Here is a 27022-nt window from a genome sequence, read left to right as displayed (position 1 = left end):
GCATAATATTGATGTTTTGTGGCGACCATCGGCAAAAACTACTTATCCTAAAAGATACTTCGCGCGAGGAGCTGATTAACATTGCTCTATTAGACCGTCGCAATCGATGATATGTGTCGACTGCCTCACGGCGATGACGTGCAGATGGGTAATATGTTTGAGTAGGCGTTTTTACTCCAGCTACACTGGGATTCCTCACCGATCTACGCATATTTCGTAGCATCATTGATACTGACCCGTCTTCCGTACAGCATATATTAGCGTTGCAACCACGCGCGCCTCCGATTCGTGACATTTTGGGAGCTATGCGCTCAAATGAGATTATAGACAAAACCCTCCCGACTAAGATGGTGCTCATCTTGCAGATCACGATAAATCCTGGTCATGTCTACCATAACATGTAAGCACTATAGATACTGTGTGCGGTGTTGTTTTGGAACGTAGCATAAGTAGATCACAGTATACATGTATTATATGTTGCTTCGCTTTGAGTAGAAATTCTAAGCCCATCGCAGCGCAGCGGAGGTGGTCGGCCCTCTCTACACCAACCAACCATGCCCTAGCGTCCGCGGAGCGGGCGCCCAGAGCGCTAGTTTACCGCTTCCTAACCTTGCAGCGTGTCTGTCCGTCCGTCCGTCCGTCTGTCAATCAGTCCGTCCGTTTCCTCTCTTGCTGCTTTTGCCTGCCTTTTCGCATGGCTACACTAGGCCTTTCAAATATAGTTTCGTCCCATCTTACCGACCGCGCCTACCTTTCTGACTCGACCTAACTATGATAAAACTACAAATATATCCAAAAGCGTGACACAATTAACTCGCGCCCTGATTGGGCAATACCTACCGACCTGCGACACTGACTGGATCTGTCGCACGATCAGACCGCCTCTCTCCCTCGCGATTGGACGTAAGGTAAACATTTCTGCCGAGCACGAAACGCATCGATTGGTTGCAAACAGCCTGGCGAGCTGCGTTGACAATTCTAAATCTACATTTAGCTACGCAAAACCTGTCGTATGTGCGTCAAATCGGGCACGCTAACCACCGCGTTTTGTAGGGGCTTTGCAAATATTATTTTTACTTCTCCTGGCACTCTCCACTGTCAGCGTGCAAGAAGGCGCGCGGCCGCACGGTCATTGTGCTATCTGCTCCCGTGCACCCCACCCGACGAATGCATGCGCGCACGATACATAGTCTTTGAGTCACTTTTATTGCATGTAAAGTATGTATTTGTTTGGAAATCTGATAATAATATATTAAAGATAAGCCAAATATTAATAATATAAAACATTTTACTATTTTGCTTAATAATAAATATCAGCCTTTTATTACCGTGCTATTGGCTAGTATTTGGACGAAAGTAATTGGTTAAAACAATATATTTTGCTAACATACTCACAGTTTGCAAAATGGTGGACCCTACGTGCAAGCAATGCGAGGCGAAGATTGACCCGCTTCTGCTGAACCCGCAGCGGTCTACGACGGATGCACGGGCGCGCTGCGTCTGCTGCGGGAAGCTACAGTACGGTTACGCACTCCGTACAATCATCGGGCGGGAGATCGTGCGGCGCTGTATTGCCTGCGAGAACGGCCCAAAAGCGGTTGAGCTTTGGGAGGAAAAGCCCCCACCACCCGAGTCGGCCGAAGTGCGCCGCCAGAAAAGCCTGGCGAGCGTCAAGAAGGCAATGGGTCCTGAAAGGTACCCCAGAAAAAAAGAGGCGCAGCCGCCTTCGCAAGCTGACCGCCCGAAATGTCAAGTACATCGAGTAAAGAAGCAGCAGAAGAGCAAGTAATTGAAATATATACCCTTTTAGGCCCCCATTTTCCTACCTATTTTTGGCATTTGTATACTGGCTGACGGTACGAGGCTTGGAGACGCACATACGGTAAACTGACTATGGCGCTGCCAATAGTGTTGACGCACCTACAGAGGGTAGCGCGTTTCATATAATAATTAGCGCATGGTATCTACTGTGAGCCCTTGCAAGCTGACCGTCCATTTCTGCTTGCGCGTTACAATAGATAGAATGTACACTCGCTCACTTGGATACATGCAAACCATGATATCTGTGCCATCAGCGCTCACAGCGTACGTTGCATTAATGTGCGCTCACAAATTGAGACTACAGTATCGAGTGAGCACTACACACGACGATTAACTTGCTGTCTACATCGATACGAGCACGTGTGCGGTAGTGCAAACCATACCGGTGGGTGTGGTAAGCAGAACTGTCTGTACGCAGTACTTTAATTTAGCGCCCTGTCCATAATGGGCGAGATAAGAGCTCGGTTGAGTCGCGGGTGGCTATAATGTGTACCTGCCGCGCGCGTATATATTGTTTTTCCTACTGCTAACAGAAGCCTGGTCAGTCGGCCTGTATCAGGCTGCCTGCATTACCGCGGGTATGACCTGTGCCTAATCAGCGACGCGCTTGATCATATAGTCGGATGCATAATAAGCGTAAGTACTGTAAGCGAGCACGACGATGCGAAAGTACCGAGATTGCAGCAGTGACTCAATACATGGGTGTTATTTATCACGACCACACCATTCGCGACATTGCGGAATAAACACGGACATATACAATAGCACGCCGGGCTGCTAGCTAGACACCGAAAGTACTTTATCTAATGTACATAATCTACTTTTAGATTCAAGCCTAAGATATCTATGATCTGATAATTTGTCTACAGCCATGTGGCTTCGTATGTTCGTCATACATATCGGAGCCAGTAAATGCCAATCGGAAAGGATCTACGCCACTCGGTCAAGCAGTAGCTGTGCAAATCAGTCAGAAAATACGTCAGCTATACATGCAAGATTAATACAAGCGGAAGATAGTGGAAAGACTCTTCGGTAATATCATAAAGAGCTCAGCGGGACAATTTCAAGGCATAATATTGGTGTTTGGGGCGATCATTAGCAAATAGTACCTGTCCTAAATGATACTTTGCGCGAGGAGCTGACCAAACCTTGCTCTAATAGACCGTCGCAATCAATGATATGTGTCGACTGCCTCACGGCGATGACGTGCAGATGGTAATATGTGTGAGTAGGCGTATTTACTCTAGCTACACTGGGATTCCTCACCGATCTACGCATATTTCGTAGCATCATTGATACTGACCCGTCTTCCGTACAGCATATATTAGCGTTGCAACCACGCGCGCCTCCGATTGGTGTCATTTTGGGAGCAATGCGCTCAAACGAGATTATAGACAAAACCTTCCCGGGTAAGATGGTGCTCTTCTTGCAGATCACGTTAAACCCTGGTCGTGTCTACCATAACATGTAAGCACTATAGATACTGTGTGCGGTGTTGTTTTGGAACGTAGCATAAGTAGATCACAGTATACATGTATTATATGTTGCTTCGCTTTGAGTAGAAATTCTAAGCCCACCGCAGCGCAGCGGAGGTGGTCGGCCCTCTCTACATTAACCAACCATGCCCTAGCGTCCGCGGAGCGGGCGCCCAGAGCGCTAGTCTTAAACATCTACTGCAGCAACCTGTCTGTCCGTCACACTAACTTGTCGTGCCTGTCACGCTTTTCCGGACAAATCATTGGATAAAATAATTTAAATATTCCTACTGGCTGCCGAGCGCAGCGAAGGTGGCCCCGATTGGCCTAAAAGCTGCCGAGCACAGCGAGGCGGCCCAAAGCGGCACCTTCTGCAACCCTGCGGGCCTTTGGGCCCGCCTGAGTAAAATCTGCCAGCCTACCATGCGAGTAGTGAAGCGAGCCGTAGCGAGCGGAACGGAGGCAAAACACAAGGAACGACATTCATTCTTACCCGTCGCGTAGCGGCGGCACTCGGCTAGTTGAAATCAACATTCATTCTTACCCGTCGCGTAGCGGCGGCACTCGGCTAGTTGAAAGTACTTCGAAGTAGCATCAACTGCAGATAGTTCCCGCTGCTTGACAGCCTCTAGCATCAACTGCAGATAATTCCCGCTGCTTGACAGCCTCTATTAATACATGTACGGGATACGAGAAAAAAGCCATCAAATCGCCGCCACACGCTTAAGAAACGTACAGTTGCATTTGCTCGATAATCTTGATTTTATGTGACTCAATTTGGCAGTTTTGCTATTTTGGACGTCGAAATATTATATGAGCAATTTGCTTTACTCTTCTACTTTTAAGCCTTTAGCTACTTTGAGCGCAAATTTTGCTTTCTAAAAAGCAAATCAACAGGTGTACAGTACGCACGGCTAACTCAGCTGTTTATTTTCAGGCTGTCGTTTAAAGTGCAAGTTGCTATTAAGCGACAGACCAGGCGCGGATGCTCCCGTAACAGCACAAGGTCAGTCTTAGCAGGAGATAGCAACTACCGTAAGGTAGGTTGCCGACATCGCTTTAATTCGTTTGTCGTGTAACCCTCACTAGTTGGCATTCAAATGATCGGGGTATAAACTTAATTAAATGGAGGATAGTCTAAAAACGTCACTTGCTGCTCACATATGTTCGGAGATAAACGAAAATTATAGCCTTCAAAAGTCGACCAAATGCAAGTGCTTTCATGATCTGATGTCAGCTTCACACGCTTAACGTCGCGCGCTTGCCAGGCTGATGTACCATATCGGACTATGGCAAACAAAGTAGATGCTGCTGCGAAGCAGCAACACGCAATCTAATACAATAAACAACAGAAATTTAGAACTACTAATAGCATTTAGTTTTAGAAGATTTTCAAAAGTACAGTGCAAAATATTGCGAAACTGCACACGCTATCTCAGCCTCCACGAAGCTAGAGTAAAATATTGGCCCCACTATTGCGCTGTCGCATTTCTCGTAGAGCTCATAAACATACTTTTTCTAGCCTGTTAAATATACTTTACCCCTTTCAAAGATTTGCGCTTGAGACTGCTTAGATCGTGTCAGATAGATTTTCCTCTGCTTTCAAATTGTTTAATTATAGTAGAGCAACAAATGAAGTAATTGATCGGCATAAAAGATCTTAAATCTGCCAGACGAAAATAAAATGAAGTTAATGAATGCAAATTTCGAAGTTATCACTACTGCATTATGCAAACATGTGCCCGTCAACAGTCACAGTTTTTATGCCGTCGCACTAACAATACTCCGAGTAGCAGGATAATCGTCGGCCACTTCAGCTGACGCTGAGTAAATCATCATACCTCCATATCCTTCTTGCCGACTAAACGTTTCCCACTCTGCAATAACTGTAGTATTTGGTCCAGGGCCGTATGCGCACCCTCCGCCCACGCACAGACCGATCGTAGCCAGTGAGAAGTTCCCACCGAGTTGTGTACCCCACGCAGCGAACGTCGTACTTACAGCAGCAGCATATATCGCTGCAGCAGTGGCATTGTCCAAGTTCACATTGTACGCCATGATGTTGACCCAGTCCACATAGTCCAACACGCCAGACGGGAAGCATCTCGAGTACGCTGCTGTCTCTTCCGCTGAGCACACCGACGCATCCCCTTCATAGAAATACGCATCGTACGTCAACAGAGCCGAGGTGCTACCGGTCGCATCAAGCGCTTCTCGTGTAGCCTTCAGCAATCCCACTGTTCGATTGGCACTAAACTGTGATCCAACAGTCTCGTCATCAAGATCCAGTCCGTCAAACCCGAATTTAGTCATCAAGGCGGCCGCTGATTCGGCAAACAGCGTGGCATTCGCAACCGCCGACATGTTGTCGTTATTTGTGGACCCTCCGATACTTCCCATCGTTAGTATACAGCGTTCACGAAGCTTCTCCACACACTGAGTGATGGTCGCATCGGAGGTCTGGAATGTTGGCACAATGACCCCGTCAGCGACGAGAGCGAAGCCGAAGACGACGTGCGTGACGCCGTCTGGGACGGTATCACAACCGGCCACTTCGCTCTGCCAGAACGCCACCGTCCGGTCTTTCGAATCTACAGGGGAGCAAGACGACGGAAGTGTTGACGAAGCTGAAGTGGAATTTCCTCCACTGTCAGTGTTTGATGCATCGTCGGAATCGGAACTCAAAGTCACTGCCACAATTACGATGACGATACCCAACACTAAAAGACCTGAAGGTGAAAAGAATTCGATATTTTGTGAATGGATGTTGGTGACCCTTTTTGACCACAAATGACACGAACGCACCACAAAGGAGCGGAACCAGTCGACGCATGAGTTTTGAGCGCTCTTTCTTCTTTGGAGCAGTGCGTTGGTTGTACGATGATGACAGGTACGGACCCATATTGTCCGGAGGGTAATAACATGCCGATGTCTCGGATGCGTCTTCGTAGTACCGAGGAGGTGAACGAACCATCGTTTATTGCTGTAAGTGAAGTCGTTCAAAAGCCACACTGAAGTCATATGGAGGCACATGGTGGAAGTCCAGTGTGGCAGAGGAATGGATGCAATCATGTGGCGAGCGCCACGAACATTGGGAGAGACGAACTTCTCTCCCGTGTATTTACCGGTACCGAATACCGTAACCAGTTTGCAATTTTTAAAGTATTAATCCTTTGTATTAGTAGTAAGATGATTCTAATAGATGAAATTTTAGTAAATTAGCACTTAAAATACTACATGTACCAAGTACCCTCCATTGACCTATGGCACGATTAAGTTGAGCAACAGAAAAGAGACAAAACAGAAATAATATTTCTTACTTAAATATTATTTAAAAAAATTAGAAACGAAAGACACGCGAGTAAGCATGTGAATCGAGTATCGTTTTGCAAGTTAAAGTTTTACAATTCCTATAGATCTGTGTACCAAACTCACATGATCACACCCGCTCTCATACAGCGTCTCGGCCTCGCAGCTTTTCGGCACCCAGGTCGCAGAAATGCACCAGCATCATTATAATGAGTCATTATTAATGACAATGTTGATGAATGTGGTTGCGCGACCTTTATGTGTCGACTGAATGTCGTAATAGCTTGCATGTGTGGGCTTGTTGCAGGAATGTACAATTAGCTTCGCAGTTTTTTGATAGTGCATTCAATGACGACATCCATGACTGACTGAGAGATAAATAGCTGTGTTGCTTCATACTGATCCTATTAATTTAGTGCAAGCAGGCTTTAGAACAAGGTGGTAACCTTCGTCATTTAAGCGGGGGGGTTTCCGTCTGCGCCAGACATTTTGTTCAGCTTGAGCAGCAGGGAAGATTCGCGCGAGCATTATACATTTCTGCGAATTACACTAGCAGTATCTTAAAAAAATATTTTCTACTAGCCACTGACACCACGATGCACAATTGAACTTGTTCAGGTAGCAAATAGATATGTATTATAAAAAGTATCCGGTGAGATAGATACTCCTATTTCCAAAGGCAAAATGATAAAAGTCGTCGTCAGATACGAGCTCGCCTACTTTTAGAGCACGGTAGTTCTAGCAAGGCTAGAAGAGTGGTGCAGAGCACACTCCGGCTTTTCCCGCGTTGCGAGAAAGCCGACCCGCCTCACCGCGCCCTTCAACTCACTGCTAAACATGCAACGACTTAAGCAAAAACATCCATCTTAAAGTGGTAACCCGCACCACCAAGACTTTTTATAGGACAGCTTTAATCTACACATTTGAACCCAAGTCTTTCTGTAGACTACTGTACTTCTCGCTCCCTCCCCCAGAATTTTAGGCCAGAAAACGAAAGGCGAAGACCCCCCCCCTCCAGCATTCTCCCAGAAAACGAAAGGCGAAGAAACGAATACACTACGGAATACTGTTATTGGTGCCGCTGGGACCTGTGTGACCGAAATCGCTTTGGTAAGCAACCGCTGGCAGACCCCGAAGTGATACAGCGACTGAGGCCAAATACTTGAGACGTTGATGTTGATAAGGTGGTTTATCACATTTACTATTCTTCAAAGCATGGCTTCTTCGAGAAAAGCCGTGCTATGTCTTTCCTCGCTGTATCCGAGAGCTTATACTAGCAGGATATAAAAAACCTGCGCGCGATTCAAGATCAGCTGACGACGATGAACCTGTGAGCGATCATCATGTGCCTGCTGCTAATATGTCTTCTTCGAGACCTGGTGGTGTAGTGCAGCTTCTGGTATTATGCGATAACGTCTCGAGCTCACTAACCGACGCGGTAGTCGTCCGTCGAATAATAATGATGCTTCAGTGATTAGCATCAAGATGCACCGGGTGCAGGCCTGAGTAGATGTTTGTCAGTGGCGTTCTTGGTGTGGAAGGCCAACCAATAGCCCACATTAGACAGGACAGTGTATAGCGATTTTCACCGAATCACCAGTTGTTTCCAGGCAGAAATCGACGTGATTATTGCTAAGCCAACCGCAACAAAGTGCCGTCAGGCGTACGCTGTTCTTTCCTTGCTGTTGTGATTGCTGCTTGCTGGGATCGTGTGAGGTCAGTGGGGATCACGAATGTATGCATGTAGTGTATTGACCGCATTGATTCCACTGGCAATGAATACTTCGCTCCTAAGGTACACGTCATCGAACTGGACACGATACCTGTCCACTTTCTCCAGCACAAATTTCGAGTTGGGTGTATTTCGTGTCCAAATCACAAGTTGTTCCAGTTTCACAGTAAGTCCCCTTGCATACTTGGGTACAGCAATGCGAGCTGATCCAGTTGCGAGTTTAGTTTGGGAAAGCTGTTTCTTCGTCACTCTGACCTTTCCTCGTTTCGGTTTCGGCATACTTATAGCCTCAACGTGACGAACAGATGCGGCTGACATTTGTGGTTTAGGGGTAACCTCCTTAGCGCTGAACGTGCTGACATTACAGGTGCTTTTGTTTGTCTCAACCTGCGAAGGTGAAGAGATGGGAGAAGGTGCCTCGCAATGCTGCTGCGTTGGTGGCATCTCGTCCTCGGAGTCCGAAATTTTCGGTGGAGCCATCCCGGGGTTGGAATGCAATCTTCGACCTCCTCCATTGGAATTTGGCAGTTTTTTTTTGCTGATGGTATGTTATTTGGGATGTCTAAATATTATATAGACAACTTGCTTTACTCTTTTACTTTTAAACCTTTAGTTTCTTTGAGCGCAATTTTTGCTTACTAAAACGCAAATCAACATACATCGGTAGAATCAATAGACGCAAAAGCATCAGTTCCGCTTCCATCGCAAGCGTCAACGCCACCCCGGCTTGCCGTAGTGCTAGTATTCACCGTAGAACGACTTAAGCCAATCTCAGCTGTTTCCTTCCCTACAGCTAGCTCCGGAAAGAAGTCAGTATCAATAAGCAGGATAGATGTTCGAGAGGAGGTTCAAGCATTGCTTTAGCGTAAGAATACTTTTCTGCCGACGACAATACTACTGGGTTGGCACGTTCCTCGCGCTGACGGCGCAGGATATCTTAAGGCGCTCTGCCGACAAATTTAGGAAGCGCACTATTAAAGGTCCATGGCTACTTATAATTCAGCGAAACTCAACACTACACGATTAAGTTTATATGTGTCAGCGTACGATTTGCTGGTCTAGCTCGCATTCAAAAACGTCTACACTTGCTTTAGAATGGGCAGTTGTCGCGTCATTTAGGGTGATCGGGAAGAAGTCAGCATTTATATACTTATAGCTCTGTAGGAAATCTGGAGCTTTCCTTGAAATGGTGTTTGTCTAAGGGTTAAAGGCGTTTGTCAGGGTTATTTCAAAGCAGCACTGGTAGATACTTAAGCTGTATTATCCCGTTCATCCACTGCCCTCTATAGAAGAATGGTCTGACCACTCCAATGACGCAAAGTGCTCATCGACTACGTAACAAATGTTGCATACCCTCATAGACTTCTAAGATACACAAAATATCACAAGAAAGAATAATAAACCACTCTAGTGCTTTCTAAACTTTTGAGGGGGCCCGAGGATGAGGAGGAGCACTTATGCGGAGAACAGGCCTGGTATCCAGCCGCAGCATCGAGTCGAAGTGTATTGCATTTTATAGAATAATATACCTCCCAAGGTCAACAAATAAATGAATGGAATTCATGCAGCTGAAAAAGGTAAGCAAATGTCCTGCTTTGGAGTAGTGACTAGTATTATCGTAGTCGTTAGAGCAGCTCAATGACTGTAATAAAACCTGACTTTGAAGAAGATAAGCAGTTAGTAGGATTTTTTAATCCTGAAGCTTCTCCAATGGAGAACTACTTGTAATCATTACTGTCATGTTGAAAAATGTAGGTGTGCTGATATTGTGGCAGCTTAATTAAAGCCCAACCTGACAACTATGTTTAAAACACAAAATGCACATCATTTAGCAATTTGGGTTTCTCGAGCTCCTGAAAGAACAATTACCACATCAGAGTGCAAGACTGGCGAAAACAGTTTTATTGTACACGCAACTAGTAGAACTTTGACTAGCGCTACTTTGATATGGCAAACCTAGCATCAATAATGAAGGCATAAAAGCCCATAACGCAGCAGAGCTACGACCCAATTGCTATCAACCCTACGCAGTATTGTGTTACTTGCCTGTTGGCATGATCTCTAATCACATTCCTGGTCGACCTATGCCTATCACGCCATGCCATGGACCAATTTCTAGTGTCATGGCATGGCACGCGTGGAAGTGGTAAGACCTGGTATGATTTCTTGGTGCTGTGGGCTGCAAGCGTTTGGATTGATCAGATGTAGTTTTACCGAATTTTAAGCCAATCAATAACTCAGAATCGCTGTAACTAATTTGTGTTACTTTTTTCTTGTCAAAACGCGTTGTCGGCTACTGCTATTTGATTGGCTTGCTAATTGCGGCGCTTGTCAAAAAATATTTTGAGAAATCATAGCTGATTCCCTATGTGCCTAAGTCGACTTCTTTAATTTCATAAATCTGGGTTTAATTTAGACCATTCGCTACAAAATGCGTTTAGAATCGAACCCAACCTACCGGTAGTGATAAACGACAACAAAAAAAACACAATAAGCAAGAGTTTATTATCCCGGCCAAAAAGGCTTGGACAAAAAAATAAAAAGTCAGGTGGTCTTGATGTGTTCAATCGTAATTAACCAACTATTAATAGTGAGTATTTTAGACGTGTTTGCCCTCCTTTAAAAGCTCGCTATCTAAACAAGCTGGTCAGCTATGCGTATATTGCGGCGGAGCAAGTTAAAAGGTGAGCTCGCTCACTTTCCTATCGACTTGATATACAGACGTTTCGACGGTATAAAAAGAGAGAGAGAGACAGTAAAACAATCTGCGACGTAATTAAATGTTTAAAACGTTATGGTATACAGCAGAGGTGATTGTTATATACTCCTTACGTCATGTGTCTTCGTTGACAGAATAGTACATGTATTGTAGACAATCTAAGTCGAAAACAATTTAGGCTGTGTAAAGTTTGTCACTTTGCGAAGGTAAGCGTAAGGTTGCGGTAATGACTCGCTTCCTATTAACACTCAGGAAACTCTGGATATAAAATCCAGAAAATAATCGTTGCGTGTTGTATACCAGCAGCTCTCTAGTAATCAAAATGCTGTATTACCTTTGGATCAGTTTCCTAAGATGCACGTAAATGTTATCCGTGAAGTCCTGTGAAGTCTTAGATGACTCTTACCAAGTGAATGAAACATCAACATTCCTAGATGACTCTTACCATTATTCGAATAGTTCGAAGAATGACGAGACCAGTTATGAGCATGTACTTCTTGCTCGATATCTTAATCGACGTCTCTGTTTGTTCATCGTTTCCTTTAAGCCCGACACAGACTTACAAGATGGACAGTATCGGTCTCGCTCCTCCCTTCGAGAATCGCTCATTTTCCGTCAAGGAGAAGCTGATTTTCTTTTAGAAGAACTTAAAGATCAGACAGTGAGCTGAAGAAGTACAAGATGGATGAAGAGAGAGCTGTCATCCCAAGGTTGGCTCTGCTCGACGACATAATCTACAAATAGGCTGTGGAGGTGGCCATCGCCCCGACAGATATGTTCGAACGATTACGTTTGGCGGGAGCTGGTGGGAAGCGCGAAGATAGCTCGAAATTAATCCAGTGGCTTCAATACGCAGCGAAATATAGGGCCAAACGTGGAGGAGAGTTCTTGTACAGCCTGTACCAGTACCCTCTTCATCAAGAAGTACATTCCAGTTTTGAAGAACTTCCCCGCCAAGTATTTCTATGAGCCGTGGAAAGCCCCACTAACTCTTCAGCATGTTGCAGGGTGCCGTATCGGCAAAGATTATCCGACACCAATTATTGAGCACAAAACTGCAATGAAACGGTCTTGAAGATGCCGTATACCAACGGCCAGTATAGTATCCCTCCCACCTACATCCCAGACGAGTAAGAAGCACCAGCGTGAGGCCTCGGATGATGAGTCGAAGCAGCAGTATGCTTCAAGGTTGCCATTTATCGTTGCCGAAACAAAAAAGACAAAACAAAATGACAAAAAGGTTATTTTACTGGGCTCCGGAGGCACATGTATTTTAGCTGGCAATAAAAAAAATGCATTTTTCTGCAGCCGGTTGTTGGTTGGCCGTTATAAATTAAAATACTTCACAGTACCTACAATTACCAACTGTCAGTAGTAACAGTCAACTGACCTGTTTACGGACGGAACTAAACATTGACCAGCTGATGGAGTCATCGCACTGTATTAAAATGGAGCGAGCTGATGAGAACTTACTTCAGTAATTCCTTAGCGCAACAGGACTCCTCTTAGAGGAGTACGAAGTATAATTGTCGTCAGGTAATCGAATGGTATAACGAGTTCTGACCAAACCTGAATGTAGCAAAATGCGCTCTACTCACTTGGGTTATTCTGTCATCTCCTCTGCCGCAATCACGGATAAGAGTAATCCCTCACAGCTGGGATATTCTAACGAGCTGTGCTCACGTCTACTTTAATATAATAAAGCTATGTTCCCCTTTTTAAAGCTGGTACGGATATTCCATCAGCTGCGAACGTTATTTGGGACTTTCCAAATGGGCATTGTCAGCTCTGAGGATATCATTATCAAAGCGCTTACGTCTGCCACAAACCAGCTACTTACCTTGAGATGCAGGCAAACAATGAATTGCTTTCCGACGCTGCCTTCTTCGAAGAAGCGGCAGCTTTTTGGACAGGAGCTGCTTCTCACCCACCAGCACCTTGTTCATCGACGTCGACGAAAGAGAAACAAATATAGGTACCGAGATGTTGGCGATTCTGGAGTCGAGCGAGGGAACGTCCAGCAATTTATCATCTTCGACTCCTTCTCCTACTAATAGTGATACCAGTGCCGACGAGCGCGATCTCGCTATCCTTGCGCTAACCATGCACCGTGAAAAAGAAAAACTCCGCCGAAGGAAGCAACGCCTACGCGTCAAAGATGAGCTCGACCAACTGCGGGGGCCGAATGACGAGCTCAGCTTGAAGCTCAACACTATAAAGCTTGCCAAGGAAGCTCGGCGTAATCCCAGTCAACAAAGCTCCATCTGGAAAGAAATAGCTCTCGTGCAGCGGGACGAACGACTAAGGTCCGAGACAGAAAAGAGAAGACTGACTGCAACCGCGAAAGCTCAAGCGACTTACATCAAAGACCTCCGCCGATTGCTTCATCTACATGAAAACTCTGCTGCGCTTGAAATCACCGTGCCGAGGTTTGTCATCACAGACACAACACATCATCGGCTTGAAACGCCCGATGTCGCGGTCTCCTTCTCTTGTCGGGGTCGTGTATCTTGTGAAAGCCGACGTAGGAACTTAGACGTTATTAGATGTGTAAGATATACTTGTTTGCTATTTGTTTTCTTGAGCACTTCTCGTAAAAGAAGGAAATTCACGACTGAGAGCTCCCTCATCAGTTCTCTACCTTGCCAAAGTACCTCCTACCAACACTAGTACCTCGAGTTGTCGTTCGTAAACGGAGTCAGCGTACCACTGTCTGAACTCCTTCGTTCCATTTTAGACGAGGGACGAGGCAGTCGATGACGGGGAACGGGGCTGATCGGGCTTGACACTCTTCTTACGCCGTTCGCTAAATTGCCGTAGGCAGTCGTCCAGAATAGCGAGTCCTTCCTCTAGCCGAAGACCGTGACATTTCTCCCCGACTGCAGCTCGGAGTCCTCGCCGAGCCTCATCCTTTCCAGCAGGTCCAATCGCCGAGTCGACCGGCAGATCTGGAACGATCGACCTCGTTCCAATCGAAGTCGAATCCGAACTTCCTAGCGCCACAGGGGCCGTATCATTAGGACCTGCACGCAAATGGTCGAGGCTAGCTCTCTCTCTCTCTTTTCTCGTAGCTCCTTCCGACTTTCAAGCTTAGCCCAACCCTTCTGTGCGGCCTCAATTCCAGAACCGTCGACAGTCTTCACCCTCGACGCCCAGTAGTACTTCGTAGCGTGGCTATAACAACCCAGTACCAGGACGAACACGTTCCCAATGAGACTCGCGACCGAGAATTTCAGTATCATGTCCACCATGAGAGTAACCAAGGCAACACCCATCCAACCATATAGGGCACCTTCCACGCCTTCGTAGAATACTCTCGGCAGGTAGAACACAAGGGATAACAACAGTTGCCCCACCAGACACACGCCCATCAGGTACTCGCCCACTCGATCGATCGAGGCTACTGTAGCCTCAGCTATCGCCTTCGTGTAACGACAGCACGACGTCCACACCAGTTGCATCACATCGGTAACGAAGAGACAGATCGAGTGGTGCCAAGCCTCACACCATCTGAGACACAACAGTCCAAAAATGCCGAAGCGGGGTTCATACTTTCGTAACACCGCCATGGGAACGAGGAACATCAGCGTGACCAAAGTGCACGCATATTCTCGGGGGAGCAGCTCTTGAGCGTTGGCACCCCGGACGGTAGTGACAAATCGGTCACTACAGGTATACCAAAAGAAACAGATGGTGGAACCACAGTCCACCAGGCTCGCGCTGAAAGCCCATCCCACATTGCGTAAAGGCGTCGTGACCACCCACACTACTATCCCAGCTATGGCACAGACCATCATAGCTCCAGTTTCGATTTCAGGGAACGTCGCGACAGGAGCCACTGCTTCGATTCCATCGACCCAGCTCCTCAGCACTTTCATCATTTCAGACTGGCGCCGCGCCAGTTAGGAAAGGTCATCCTGGCGTCGTCCGTTGACACCCCTTCCTCAGTGGCGTCAGTGTCACCCAAGTCGTTTCCTTTCATCTCGTTCCATTTTTGCACACAGTCGCGAGCGTCCTATTTCCAACGCCCGTCAGCCATCATCCGATCAAATGCGACGTATCTTTCAGTTTCCTACAATCTCCACGTAGCACACCTCCCAGCTACAGCTTCGCAGCTGCCAGCATGTCCAAGCGCCTTACTGTCGCGGAGCGCCAGCGATTCAAGCGATTCTTCAGCGCGGCACTAGAGCACGACGAGCATGGAATTCCAGGAAACGACGCTAAGACCATCAAGCGGGAGTTCTGGGGCGCGCTGAAGGCGCATCTGGGCGGCAACGGCCTCTCCACTGGTCTGGAGCACATGGAGCGATTGGTTGACGATCTCCTGGAAGATCGACCCTCCATCGCATTGCGCGGTCCTGTAGTAGCGATGCCGTCAGCGCCAGGAGTCTTGCCCGAGTCGTCCACGCCTGCTAAATCTTCTACCTCCTCCTCCACTTCGTCGGCAAAGAAGCCTGTTCGAGGCAAGCGGAAGACTCGCAACGGGCCACCCCCAATCAAGTCGTCTAAGAAGCTGCGGAGCAGTGACAAGCCTGACAAGCCGACGTCTTCGCTCGTTCCTTCTGCCGAGTACAAGGCGCTGGTCGACTTGAACCTCGACGCCCCTGACTCTGTAAAGGCGGCAGTCTACTTCATCTTGGCAAAGGCGGAAGCGGCCGGAAAGAAGCCTTGGTGTCTCGCTTATCCTTGGACTGGGCGACCGCAGTGGTACAACCCGCTTCGTTTCCGCGCGATCTACCGGGGTCACTGGCGCTTCTGGATGAGTCACCGCCGTGCGTTCTGGGAATGGGCCTTGTACGCGCCCTTGGCGTCGGAGACGGCGCAGAATAATCGTCGTAAGGCCAAGATGCGCGCCGTACAGGCTCGAGTGGCCTTCATGAGTTTGTGCATCGAAACTTGGGGCTTCTATGGATTCCTCACGCTCCTTGACAAGTGCCTGTTAATGTTCTGGATGGGAGGTCAGCCTGGTCGTGACAGCAAGAAGTGCCTGCACTACGACGGACCTCTCGCGGACACGTTGACTTCTCTCGAAGACAAGGATCCGGATCGATATCAGGCTACCATCGACAACGCTCTAGAGCCCGTGCAGATCGACGCGTACGGGTACCCGAGTATCCGCGCCCTGTTAGAGACGACCGAGGCCTTAGTCCCTACGACCAAGCCGGCCAATCGACTCTCCATGGTGGCGTTGGCACGCATCCGGCTCGATCTAGAGTCCTCCGCGACGCCACGTGACACCTGGGTGGGGTCCACTAGTGACGAGCCCTGGAAAACCCTTATGGACAACGCTCTGGTGAAGCAAACCCAGCTGACTGTCGCGACCGAGTTGGAGAGTGGCTCGTACCAGCTCCCCGAAGTTAAGGGACCGACCAAGACGGAACGCCGACGTGCCGACTGGTCCGATCTCGAAGAGGACGACGAAAACGAGGCCAAAGCGGTCGTTCCAACTTCCACGACCGTGACCGCTACTACAGCTGACTCCCCTAGTGCCGATGACGACGCTGATGACGGCGAGGACGACGATGAAGAAGTTGGGAACGACGACGAAGACGACGACGAAGCCGAGTACAAACCAGAGGAAGACGACGAAGACGATGACGAGGAGGATAAGGCTGAGGCCGCCGACGGGGAAGACGGTGAGAAGGTTGTACCCAAGAAGGGTTCAGCCGACAAGGGAAAGACTACCAAGAAGTAGCCTCTCGTTCGGATTCGTTCCACTCTCTCGCTCCGTTTCTTGTTTCTTCGTCTCAAATATATCCGTTTAGTCTCCGCGTTTCAAGTCTTTACCGTTCTCCGATGTCCAGCTAGTCGACCTTGTTTCTCGTGACAACTTTTCTTCGTTCCAACTTTGTCACTCCCGGGCATAACCATCCCGTCGAAGGGTCTTTAGCTCCGTCGATACCCCATGTCACTTTCCCAGTGTCCCTTTTCGTAGCGTTCCAATATGTAAATGCAGAATACAGTTCCGTGTTTCGAGACTCACTCGTTCTCAAACACCAACAAGAGTGAAGCGGTCCAGCTTCACTCGTTCCAACCGGTCAGGGGACCAGTTAGAACAACACTTCCGCGTCGTTCACATCAGCGTTGGCTTCGACCAACCTGACGCTCCGACGTATTTCCGGTAGACCCTTCTTCTTGCGGTCTGCTTCCTCAAAGACGCTTATCATAGTTCCGAACTCGGGGAACAGCGCCGCTCGAGGTAACCAAAAGGTCTCGTATGTAGCCGTCAGCACTAGGTACTGCAGCTCACCCTTATCCACTCTCTTAGCAACGACGTCCACAATGGGCGACGAGACGCCGGTGAAAGCCGTCTCCTCCCCTCCGATCGACACTCGTTCCACAAAACTCGACTGAGGTAGATCTTTCTCTTGTAGTGGTCCCGGCTCCAATAGCAATCCGTTCCCGGCTTCATCCTCGATGGTCGCGTCACTACTCGTCTCGTTCCCAGTTGCCACAGTCTCGCCGTTATCACTCTTACTGGACACATTCTCGGCTATTCTTCCAGGCACTTCGTCCGCGTACGGTCGACTCCAGCGACCACGGAAGCGTTTCAACCGATTCACGTTCACAGCAACGACCCGGTCGGGGTGTTTAGGGATTGCGATCTTGTAAGCATTCTCCCCGACTTGGCCGACAATACGGTAAGGGCCGTGCCAAGAAAATGCCAACTTCTTCGTCTTGTTTTCGCCAACTTTCGCCCTGAAGAACTGATAGACCCAGACGGGATCGCCTACTTCGTACGTGACCTTGACTTGCTTACCCAATCGCTGCTCGTGACGATCTTGGGCCTTTAATAGCTGTCGTTCCACCAGGCGCCTTGAGTCACGTAGCGACAGATACAACTTCCTTCGTTACGAGGCAATCTCGCTGCTTTTCCAGTCTTTTCCGGTGTTGAGGAAGGCTAAGTCGATCGGCAATATTGGGTCACGACCGTACAAACTGAAAAAGGGAGTATCTCCAAGACCTTCATGATAGGCAGTCCGATAAGCCAATAGGACTCGAGGTAAATAGATATCCCAATCGGTCTGAGTTTCACTCACGAACATCTTAAGCATTCCTAGCAGCGTCCCGTTGAAACGCTCTACCAGTCCCTGGGGGTGGTAGGCGGCTCCAAACAACTTCTTTATCTTTAGCGTCTGGTATAATGATCGTGCCAAATCGGACGTGAATTTTGTTCCTCGGTCACTAAGCAGTCGTTCCGGAACGCCGTGTCGGCAAATGACTCCTTCGAGCATAGCGTCCACAAAGGTGATCGTGTCCAACGACGCCACCGCGAAAGCTTCAGCCCATCTCGTGAAATAATCCACAAACACCAAAATATACTTGTTCCCTCGTGGAGTGACCACCAATGGACCGACGGCGTCAACCACCAGCAACGAGAACGGTCCCGACAACTCCTGGATCGGCATCTTCTGCATTAGACCAGCTCTCCAGGGTCTCCGACCCTTACCACCACTACAAATGGCACACTCTTTCACGTACTCAACCACGTCCTTTCGCCATCCGTGCCAGTAGGCATGGCGCCTTACTTTGTCCAATGTCTTCGTCTTTCCCAAATGAGCAGAGAATATGTCCGCGTGACAATAATGTAGGGCCGTCTCGATAAACGGTAAAGGGACGACAGGTACCGTCACTGTCCGCGCAGGACCGGCACGAGCCCCTAAGTGCACGAGACGCATAAGGACCTCGTTCTTCATCAAGTGGTGCGGTGACATTTTTAGCACCGTCACCCTTAGCTGAGGATCCAAGGCCAGCGCACCAGGCCTTCCGATAATACAACTGCAATGAGATTCTTGCTTTTTAGTGAAATCAGTAATTGCAGGGAAATATTCGATCTTGACAAATACGTAATTGTCTCGATAAGAGCAATATCACGCCACTACTTCCAAGATGCATTGCTTGCGTGGGAAGGGGTTGTCAAAGACATGGTGATTTGAATAATGGGAAGAACCGAGCTGGATACACTCCCAAGGACTTGCCAGCCAACCAAGCAGTGGTTGGTCCTCAGTTTTGCTTTGTTGGGATTGAGTAGTCTTGTGAAGCATGGACTACAAATAATTTATGACGATACTGGAAATATCTTACTGAAATTTTTTATCATAACTAAAAAATAAATAATTCCATACAAATATTGCCATATTATTCTCACTGCAATGTATTATTCGGAAGGCCTGCAGCGCACCGTCCTTCAGAAATGCTCTCATGGCGCGCATCCACGGCACCCGCTCTTGTTCTTTCACAAAGTTGTCGTAGTCCAACCCGAACACATCGATCGTGGAGGGCAAGGAAAGTGGAGCACCAGCTTGTAGTTCTTCCTCTTGTTCCTCCTGGGTGAGCTCGTTGGCAGGGGCCGCCTCTTCGTTCTGCTCCCCGACTGGAACTGAACCGTCGGTCACGTTTGAGCCCTCGTTCTCATTTGAAACGATCGTTCCTAGCCTGTCAGGCAGATCGTTCCTTTCTTCATTCAAGAGATCTTTCATCGTGATGGCCCCTATCGTTCCCTTTCTCGCGCGATGATACAGCCTCGACAAGCCGTCGGCGTGCCCCATGGACGTTCCCGGCTTGTGGTACACTTTAAACCTCAGTTGAGACAACTCCGCAGCCCATCGTGCCAACTTCGCATTCGACGTCCTTGTGTTGTCACTAAAAATCCACGTAAGGGCTTGATGATCCGTAAACAGGTCAAACTCACCGTGGTCGAGATAGCACTTGAACTTTCGCGTCGCCCAGACGATTCCCCAGCACTCAATCTCGGTGGTGCCACAGGTCTTGTTGATCCAATTCCTTTGAGATCCTACCAACATCTTACTCGCGTAGGCAACCGCTCGGTCACGTTTGTCGACTTCCTGCATCAGACAGGCCCCTACTGCCAAATGGGACGAATCCACATAGAGCTTGAACCTCTTGCTGAAGTTAGGATATATCAGAATAGGAGGTTTCACCAAAGCTCTTTGTAGCTGTCGGAACGCCACTTCGCAATCTTCGTTCCATTGGAAGTCCACTTCTTACTGCTTTAGTCGTTCCAAAGGGGCGGCAATAGCAGCAAACCCTGGTATTTAGCGTCGGAAGTAGCTTGTTAGTTCTAGGAAAGCACGAACGGTGTGAAGGTCGTGCGGCCTCTCAATATCCATCACTGCCTTTGCTTTCTCGGGGTTCGGTAGTATACCCGTAGGCGTAACTATGTGTCCCAGGAACGCTACTTGGTCACGTCCCCAGTGGCACTTCTTCATTTTCAGCTTAAAGCCCGCCGAGCGGAATCGTTCCAACACTTGTCTTACTCGAATTAGGTGAGTAGGGAAATCGTCACTAAACACCACACAGTCGTCCAGATAGACGAGGCACGTCCTCCACTTCAGGTCGATTAGGACGTTCTCCATTAGTCGTTCAAACGCAGGAACGGCGTTGCATAACCCCAAGGGCATAACAAGCCATTTGTAAAGGCCAAATTTGCTCGCAAAAGCCGTCTTCTCCATACTGTTCGGTTCCATCGGGACGTTCCAGTATCCTGAAGCAATATCCATAGTGGAAAACAGCTTGGCGTCCCCAAGGACGTCCAAAATGTCGTCGATCAATGGCATCGGGTAGCTGTTCTTGACCGTGACCGCGTTGAGCTTCCGATAATCAATACAGAATCGAATCCCGCCGTCGGGTTTTCGAATCATCAGTACGGGGCTAGGCCAGGGACTTTTTGATGGTCTGATCAGACCAAGCGCGAGATATTCTTGGATCTCCGCTTCCATTACGTCCCCTTCAGCCTTCGAGACTCGATAGGGCGGCTGCTTGATCGGCACACTCGTTCCCGTATCGATGCTGAACTTCAAAAGGTCCGTACGCCCCGGTCTCTTGGACGTCTCTACGAATAAATCCTTCAGACCACCTAGCATCTCGGCAAATAGCCTCCTTTGTTCCGCTCCCAGCGACGAATCTTGGAAATCCACTTCAAAATCGTCGTTTTCTTCGTTCAGCATTGCGGTGGCTATTTCAACGTCAACGGGTCCTACTTCCGTTCATTCGTTGTTGCCAGCGGCACTTATCGCCGCGCTTACTTCATTCGTCGTTCCACTTCGGACCTTCGTTCCAAAAGCAGATTGAGGAACGAGAGCTACAGCTGCCACGTATGCACCCGACGGAATTTCAACTTCTTCGGAGGACGCGTTACAGACTTCCACTAAGGCCATCCCATTCCGCACGGAGCACAGAGTTCGGGCCACTCGCAAGTTCTCATCGGTCCCTGGAACGCCTTCTACCAGTACAGTGGAGCGATCTTTCATCGTTCCACGAATTTTAGACTTGACCAGCGCTAAGTGACCAGGCTTCAAGCGAACTGCTGAAGTCGTTGTGACTGCATAAGTCTCCTCCACTCTCGAGATTCCCAACGGGATCACATCTCCCGTCCCTTTCAGTGTCATCGTTTGGTTTTCGAGATCCATCACTGCTCGGAACGAGCGCAACGAGTCTGTTCCCAATATGGCATCCACAAACAAATGGTCGACTACCACAAACGGAAGAGTCATATCGATCGTTTCGAGTATTATTGGGAGCTCGACCACGTCACGTACTCGTATCTCGTGTCCCGAAACGCTGTCTAGGCTTCCAGTGTAGGGCTTGAGGGGTTCAGACGCCCGACCAAGCCGATTCAGCACTCGCCTGTTCACGAGACTCGCCACAGCTCCCGTGTCCGCCAACATCTCAGCTGGGCAACAGTCGATGAAGCCACCGGTCACAGCCTTCAGTCCTCCCACACTACAAATGACGCGCTTTCCTTCCGGCACAACCCCTGCCCCTTCCTGAGAGGCATCGTCCTCACTCACTGCCCGCAATCCCGGCGACCTTCGCGGCCGCGGAGCCCTTCGCGCGTAGATGGCATAGATGTCGGATTGTTCATCGGCTATTTTCAGCCTCTTCTGGTCCAGCGCTTTGATTGGAATTCCAAACGTCACCTCCTTCAACCGATTTAAACCAACAACATCGGGGACGGGTCCGTCTATTTTAGGAGCTTTTCGTTTGTCGCGCAATTTGTCACGGATGGTAGAAGCCTCGGTCCGGAAATAGGAACGAGCCCATGTCACCGCTCGATTTAGGAACGAAGGAGTCGTCGTTCCACCTACTTTCACTAGGTGATCTCGAAAAGACTCCTCGTCCAACACGTTTTCCTTGGTCTTGTCTCGCAGCGGGGGAACATCAGCCCTCGTTCCGCTTCCTTCCGCCGGGTCAGTTTCTCCCTTCCCACTTTTGCCGTATTCGTCCCTTTCCAGTTTGAGCATGTCGTACACCCTCTTACGAATTTCGGAACGCCACCTAAAAGGTAACGGCACTCCTTCTTCGTCTCCGTCCATCCCAGTAGGGGACTCGTCAAATCCGACGCAGACGTTCCGTATAAACTCACTCTCAGCGGAGTCGTCCTCCGAAGCACTGTCACCGTTTTCTTCTTGGGTGATAGCGCCGGCGGGCGACGCAGTCTCCGTCGTTCCCGTTTCGTCCTTAAAGTTTCGATTAGCACGCCTGGCCACTGCAGAATTCTCCAGTGTCCTCTCGTACCAATCTAGCCAATACTCTGGTTCCCTCATCTCTCCCTTAGAGACTTCTCTTGTGCGCTCTAGCACTTCTTCCGGTATTCCCAGTTGCTCACTCAGCTCTGCAAGTGACGGGTTCCCCTGCTTGCTAGCGTTCTGTGTTACTCGTGACTGAATCTTCTCGTCGTCCAACGGAAACAGCCGCTCTTCCAGCTCCTTGTCGTACTCCTCGGGTTCACTCTCCACTATCGGATCGTCACCGCGCTCGAGCATGTCCAGCTCCTCGTCGGTAAACAGACGATCATAGTCGTTTGATGAGTCCGTCGCCTTGGTATGTTCCGTATTCAGTTCAGCGCTGGGAACTTTAACGCCCTCCTCAGGAGCATCCACTACTCCGATCACGGCCGCAAAACAGGTTAGCTCTGACGCCTACCACGTCTTCCGTCTTTGTCTCGAGTGCCAGCTCAGCCCGTGTATACTTGTCGGACAACCCGTCCGCTTCCGCTTTTCCGTTGCACTCTTCCTGGGTCTTCAACGCATCCTCGGGACGTTCCGCTGTCCCTTGATCGGCATTCTGTGTCCTATGGGAACGATCCTTCGTCCCATCTTCACTCTTCAATGTCACCAAAGAGCTTTCCGCTGCTCCTTTCTGGGTCTTTAACGCATTTTCAGGACGTTCCGTTGTCCCTTGATCGACGTCCTGTGCCCAATCGGAACGATCCGTCGATTCACTCTCACACTTCCTTGCCATCAAGGAGCTTTCCGTTGCTCCCTCCTCTCGTTCATTCTCGTCTTCCGGTCCCCTCGTAGAGACTTCCTCTTCTCCTTCGTACTTCGAACCAGTCCGTTCCTTCAGACGGCTCGTTCCAATCACAACATCTGCATTTTCAATCGTCACGCTCGCAACAGGAACGTTCCGAGCGTTTACTCCAGTATTCACACCAACCTCGGGAGCCTTCTCAGGTCCACCAAATCCACTTAGCTGTGAACCTTCATCTCCTTTTGTGTCGCCAACCCGGCAAGAGGAAAGAGCGACACTTCTTTCCCCTCCCTCTTGCCCCCTTCATTGTCGGGACATTCCGGTCGGTGTAGCCGAACCTTGAGCAGTCGTCGTTCCACTTGCTGCGGCATTCCTCGAGAGACTACGTAGTTTCTCGATCTCGGGACAGTTGGTCACGCCATGACCCGTCTGTCGACAGAAGAAACACTCCGCAGTCCGACGATCTCCAAATTGATTTCCACTCGTTCTCCTAGGCAAGCTACACTCCATGGAGTAGTGACCAAATTGATTTCAGCTATTACACAGGCCTCTCGCACGAGGACACGTCTCTCGACCACACCCTTTTCGTTCGCAGCGTCCGCACACCACTTCTCCTTCTGCGGTACGAGTATCGGGGCCCATACGAATGTTGGGAGGCCTCAGTTCAGCACTCACTCCGCCATTGGAAGGACTAGTCGGTTTTGGATCGTTCGAAGCCACTGCGCCTATGTACCCATCGCTCGTTCCATAATGTTTTTGCACGTTCCGATTTAGCAGTTGCAGCTCTTGAAGCCCCTGTAACTCCGTCGAGGGTACATTCTTCGAGCCCAGGGGTTTCATTCCTTCCTCTGGAAGCTCATCGTCTTCTTCGATAGGTAGGTGGAGATTCTTGAACAACAGAATACGACAGGCTTGCTCAATAGACCCAATCATATTACCGTTCAGCACCGCTCGCATCTGTTTGTTCCTTATTCCTTCCAGGAAGAGCTCGTACCTCATGCGGGGTTCGGGTAAGTTCAGCGCGTCGCATATTGTCTCGAGTCGATCACCCCATTCTTCGGCCGACTCGCCTCGTTTCCTTGCAGCAGTCTTAAGGCGGGTCCAGGTTTGGGCCGGAGTCAGACAAACGAGCCGGTTGTGAAATCTGGAACGAAGGGACTCAAAGTTATGGATCCTCGAGTTGTACCACCATTCTTGTCCCTTCTTGCCTTTCAGACACTGTTCGAAAGCCGTCAAGCGCAGCTGATCGTCCATGCCCATCGCACACTTCTCGAACGAACGCCAAAACGCCGCAGCTCGTTCGCTTGAGGCCGTGTCCGAATAAAACGAAACGATAACTTTGACTGCGTTCCTCAATTCGTTCGGGATTCCCACCATCGGAGCGAGCCCTCGGCCATAGTCATTCGGCTCACGTTCCGCATATTGAGTCATGGGAGCAGTTGGGTGAGGCGTCGAGTATCTCGGGTATCGATCTCGGTCAGACCCCACGTTTCCACTGAGTCTCGGGTCTCCTTCGTGACTTTGGAACGATCTTTCGTCGGTCGGCTTCGCTTCCCAATTCAGCGTCCTCTCCGGTCTCGTTCCGGCCTGCATTGAAGGCGTAGTCATAGGCGCAGACGCGTAAGTAGGAGGCATCTCAATCGGGTTCCAGCCCGGCGGTAACATCGGACCAAACGGATTCGAGGACGAATATTGTCTCGGTGAGCCATACGCTCCACTTCCTTCGTACACTCGATGTGCTCGGTCGGAAGCCTTCTCATACAAAGGGATGGGAGTCGAGGGTCCGCCGGTTCGAACTTCAGGGTTAGATCGATACACGGTTTCTCCTCTCCCGGGACTACGGGTTCCACTCCTCGGGGATTCCAGTAGTCGATCTAACTCGTTTGTCGAGTGTCGAGGTGGAGCCCCCCACTCTCTCGACCCTTGCCCTTTCGACGAAGAGGGTTTGGCCCCTCCGGACACACTTGACATAGCCATTTGCTGCATGGCCTGGCCGATGGTGTTGACGATAAAGGCTTGAAGAGCCGGGTCCACCGTCGTCGTCCCTTCACTCGTAGGCGTCGCTCTGTCCCTTGCAGGGATCGTTCTCGGACTCGTGGGCGTCGTTCCTCGGTTCGTCGGCGTCGCGTTTGGACTAGTAGGTGCCGTCCCACGGCGTACCGTTTTGGTAGGAGCTGGCAAAGTCGCACTTGGCGCCCAGTGACGTTCCACTCTGCTCAACGGTTCAGCTTGCAAGTCAGTCGTACTTCGAAAGCGCGACCAAGATGCAGGAACGTCGCTCTCATACAGTCCTCCAACATCCTCCTCCCGCGGGTACTCAGCGGTCGTCGCCGAGGGCGCCTCCCGCCCAGTCTCGTCCATGTGCGTTAACGACGGTCGGGACGGATCCAGCGAGAACGACACTCCCCTTCGCGCTCCCGAACTTGTCGTCTCGGTCTCTCTTGCCTCTCGTAACCGCGCCTGCTCCTCTCTGGGAGTCGGTCGATCCGCTAGAGTCCCGAGGAACGCTTGGAAGCTGGCTCTGCCCTGGGGTGTCCCCAACATCGTCATGAACACTCTTCGGTTCTCTTCGGCTCGTGGTGACGCTCCAAACAAGCTTTCGTCGTCCTCCGGGGCCGCTCGTTCCCTCAGCCCTTCTGCCGCTCGTTCCGTTCGGACCTCGGCCGTCTCTCCGGATTCACCATGCGTTCTGGGATCCACTTCGCCGCCTTCGCCTTCCTCAGCTGGGGCATCAGCGATCTGGTCCTCGTCAGCATCCGCCAGGATCCGTGCGAGGCGCTGCTCTTCGTTCCCTATAGGATCGTTCCAGTTTAGGGAGCTCATCTCGTCCCGGCTCCCTTGCACCTTCGCTCGAGTACTTCGACACTAAGGTATTCCAAGCGGCTCTCTCCGCTTCTTCTCTTTTACGCTCCTACGAAAATTGGCTAGAAGATACCCTGCTTCTCCACCAAATTGTCGCGGTCTCCCTCTCTTGTCGGGGTCGTGTATCTTGTGAAAGCCGACGAAGGAACTTAGACGTTATTAGATGTGTAAAATATACTTGTTTCTTATTTGTTTTCTTGAGCACTTCTCGTAAAAGAAGGAAATTCACGACTGAGAGCTCCCTCATCAGTTCTCTACCTTGCCAAAGTACCTCCTACCAACACTAGTACCTCGAGTTGTCGTTCGTAAACGGAGTCAGCGTACCACTGTCTGAACTCCTTCGTTCCATTTTAGACGAGGGACGAGGCAGTCGATGACGGGGAACGGGGCTGATCGGGCTTGACACTCTTCTTACGCCGTTCGCTAAATTGCCGTAGGCAGTCGTCCAGAATAGCGAGTCCTTTCTCTAGCCGAAGACCGTGACACCGATGTGTCCATGTTTTCAACGCTACTGCAAAAGATTTGCGCATCCTTTGCCGGAATTGACGACATTCTCACAGGATGCCTGTCTGACATGCCGATGGGAGTGACAAGCTCGATGCATTGGTGTGATGACACCGGTGAGCTGAAGTACCATCAGAGTCTGCAAAAATTCACTCTGCCCTTTGATTTAGATACAGCTGCTAAGAATCTTTTAACTTCCAACACCACCAGCGCGATCGCAAAGATTACGATGGAGTTGAAGATTCTGATAGCACGGTAGCGCTGAAATATCGCGTTATCCGAACGTTGGCATCCGGCACGACTGTTTCCGTGGTGCAGCGACTTGTC

The 27022-nt window shown here is 49.5% G+C and overlaps 1 protein-coding gene across 1 annotated transcript; it reads right to left on the bottom strand.

Annotated features, from left to right (window-relative positions):
- Positions 1-5057: 5057 nt before the first annotated feature.
- On the bottom strand, positions 5058-6270 carry PITG_06476 (carbohydrate-binding protein, putative; the record flags this gene model as incomplete). The annotated part of the gene is made up of 2 exons (XM_002998539.1): positions 5058-6025; positions 6102-6270. The coding sequence occupies 2 exons, from the start codon at positions 6268-6270 to the stop codon at positions 5058-5060; spliced, it is 1137 nt and encodes a 378-aa protein (XP_002998585.1).
- Between the last annotated feature and the right edge of the window lie 20752 nt (positions 6271-27022).

This window comes from Phytophthora infestans, genomic scaffold, assembly GCF_000142945.1.
Source record: "Phytophthora infestans T30-4 supercont1.8 genomic scaffold, whole genome shotgun sequence".
NCBI lineage: Eukaryota > Oomycota > Peronosporomycetes > Peronosporales > Peronosporaceae > Phytophthora > Phytophthora infestans.
Note: the sequence above shows the minus strand (reverse complement) of the source record. Positions and strands in the feature narration are given on the sequence as shown.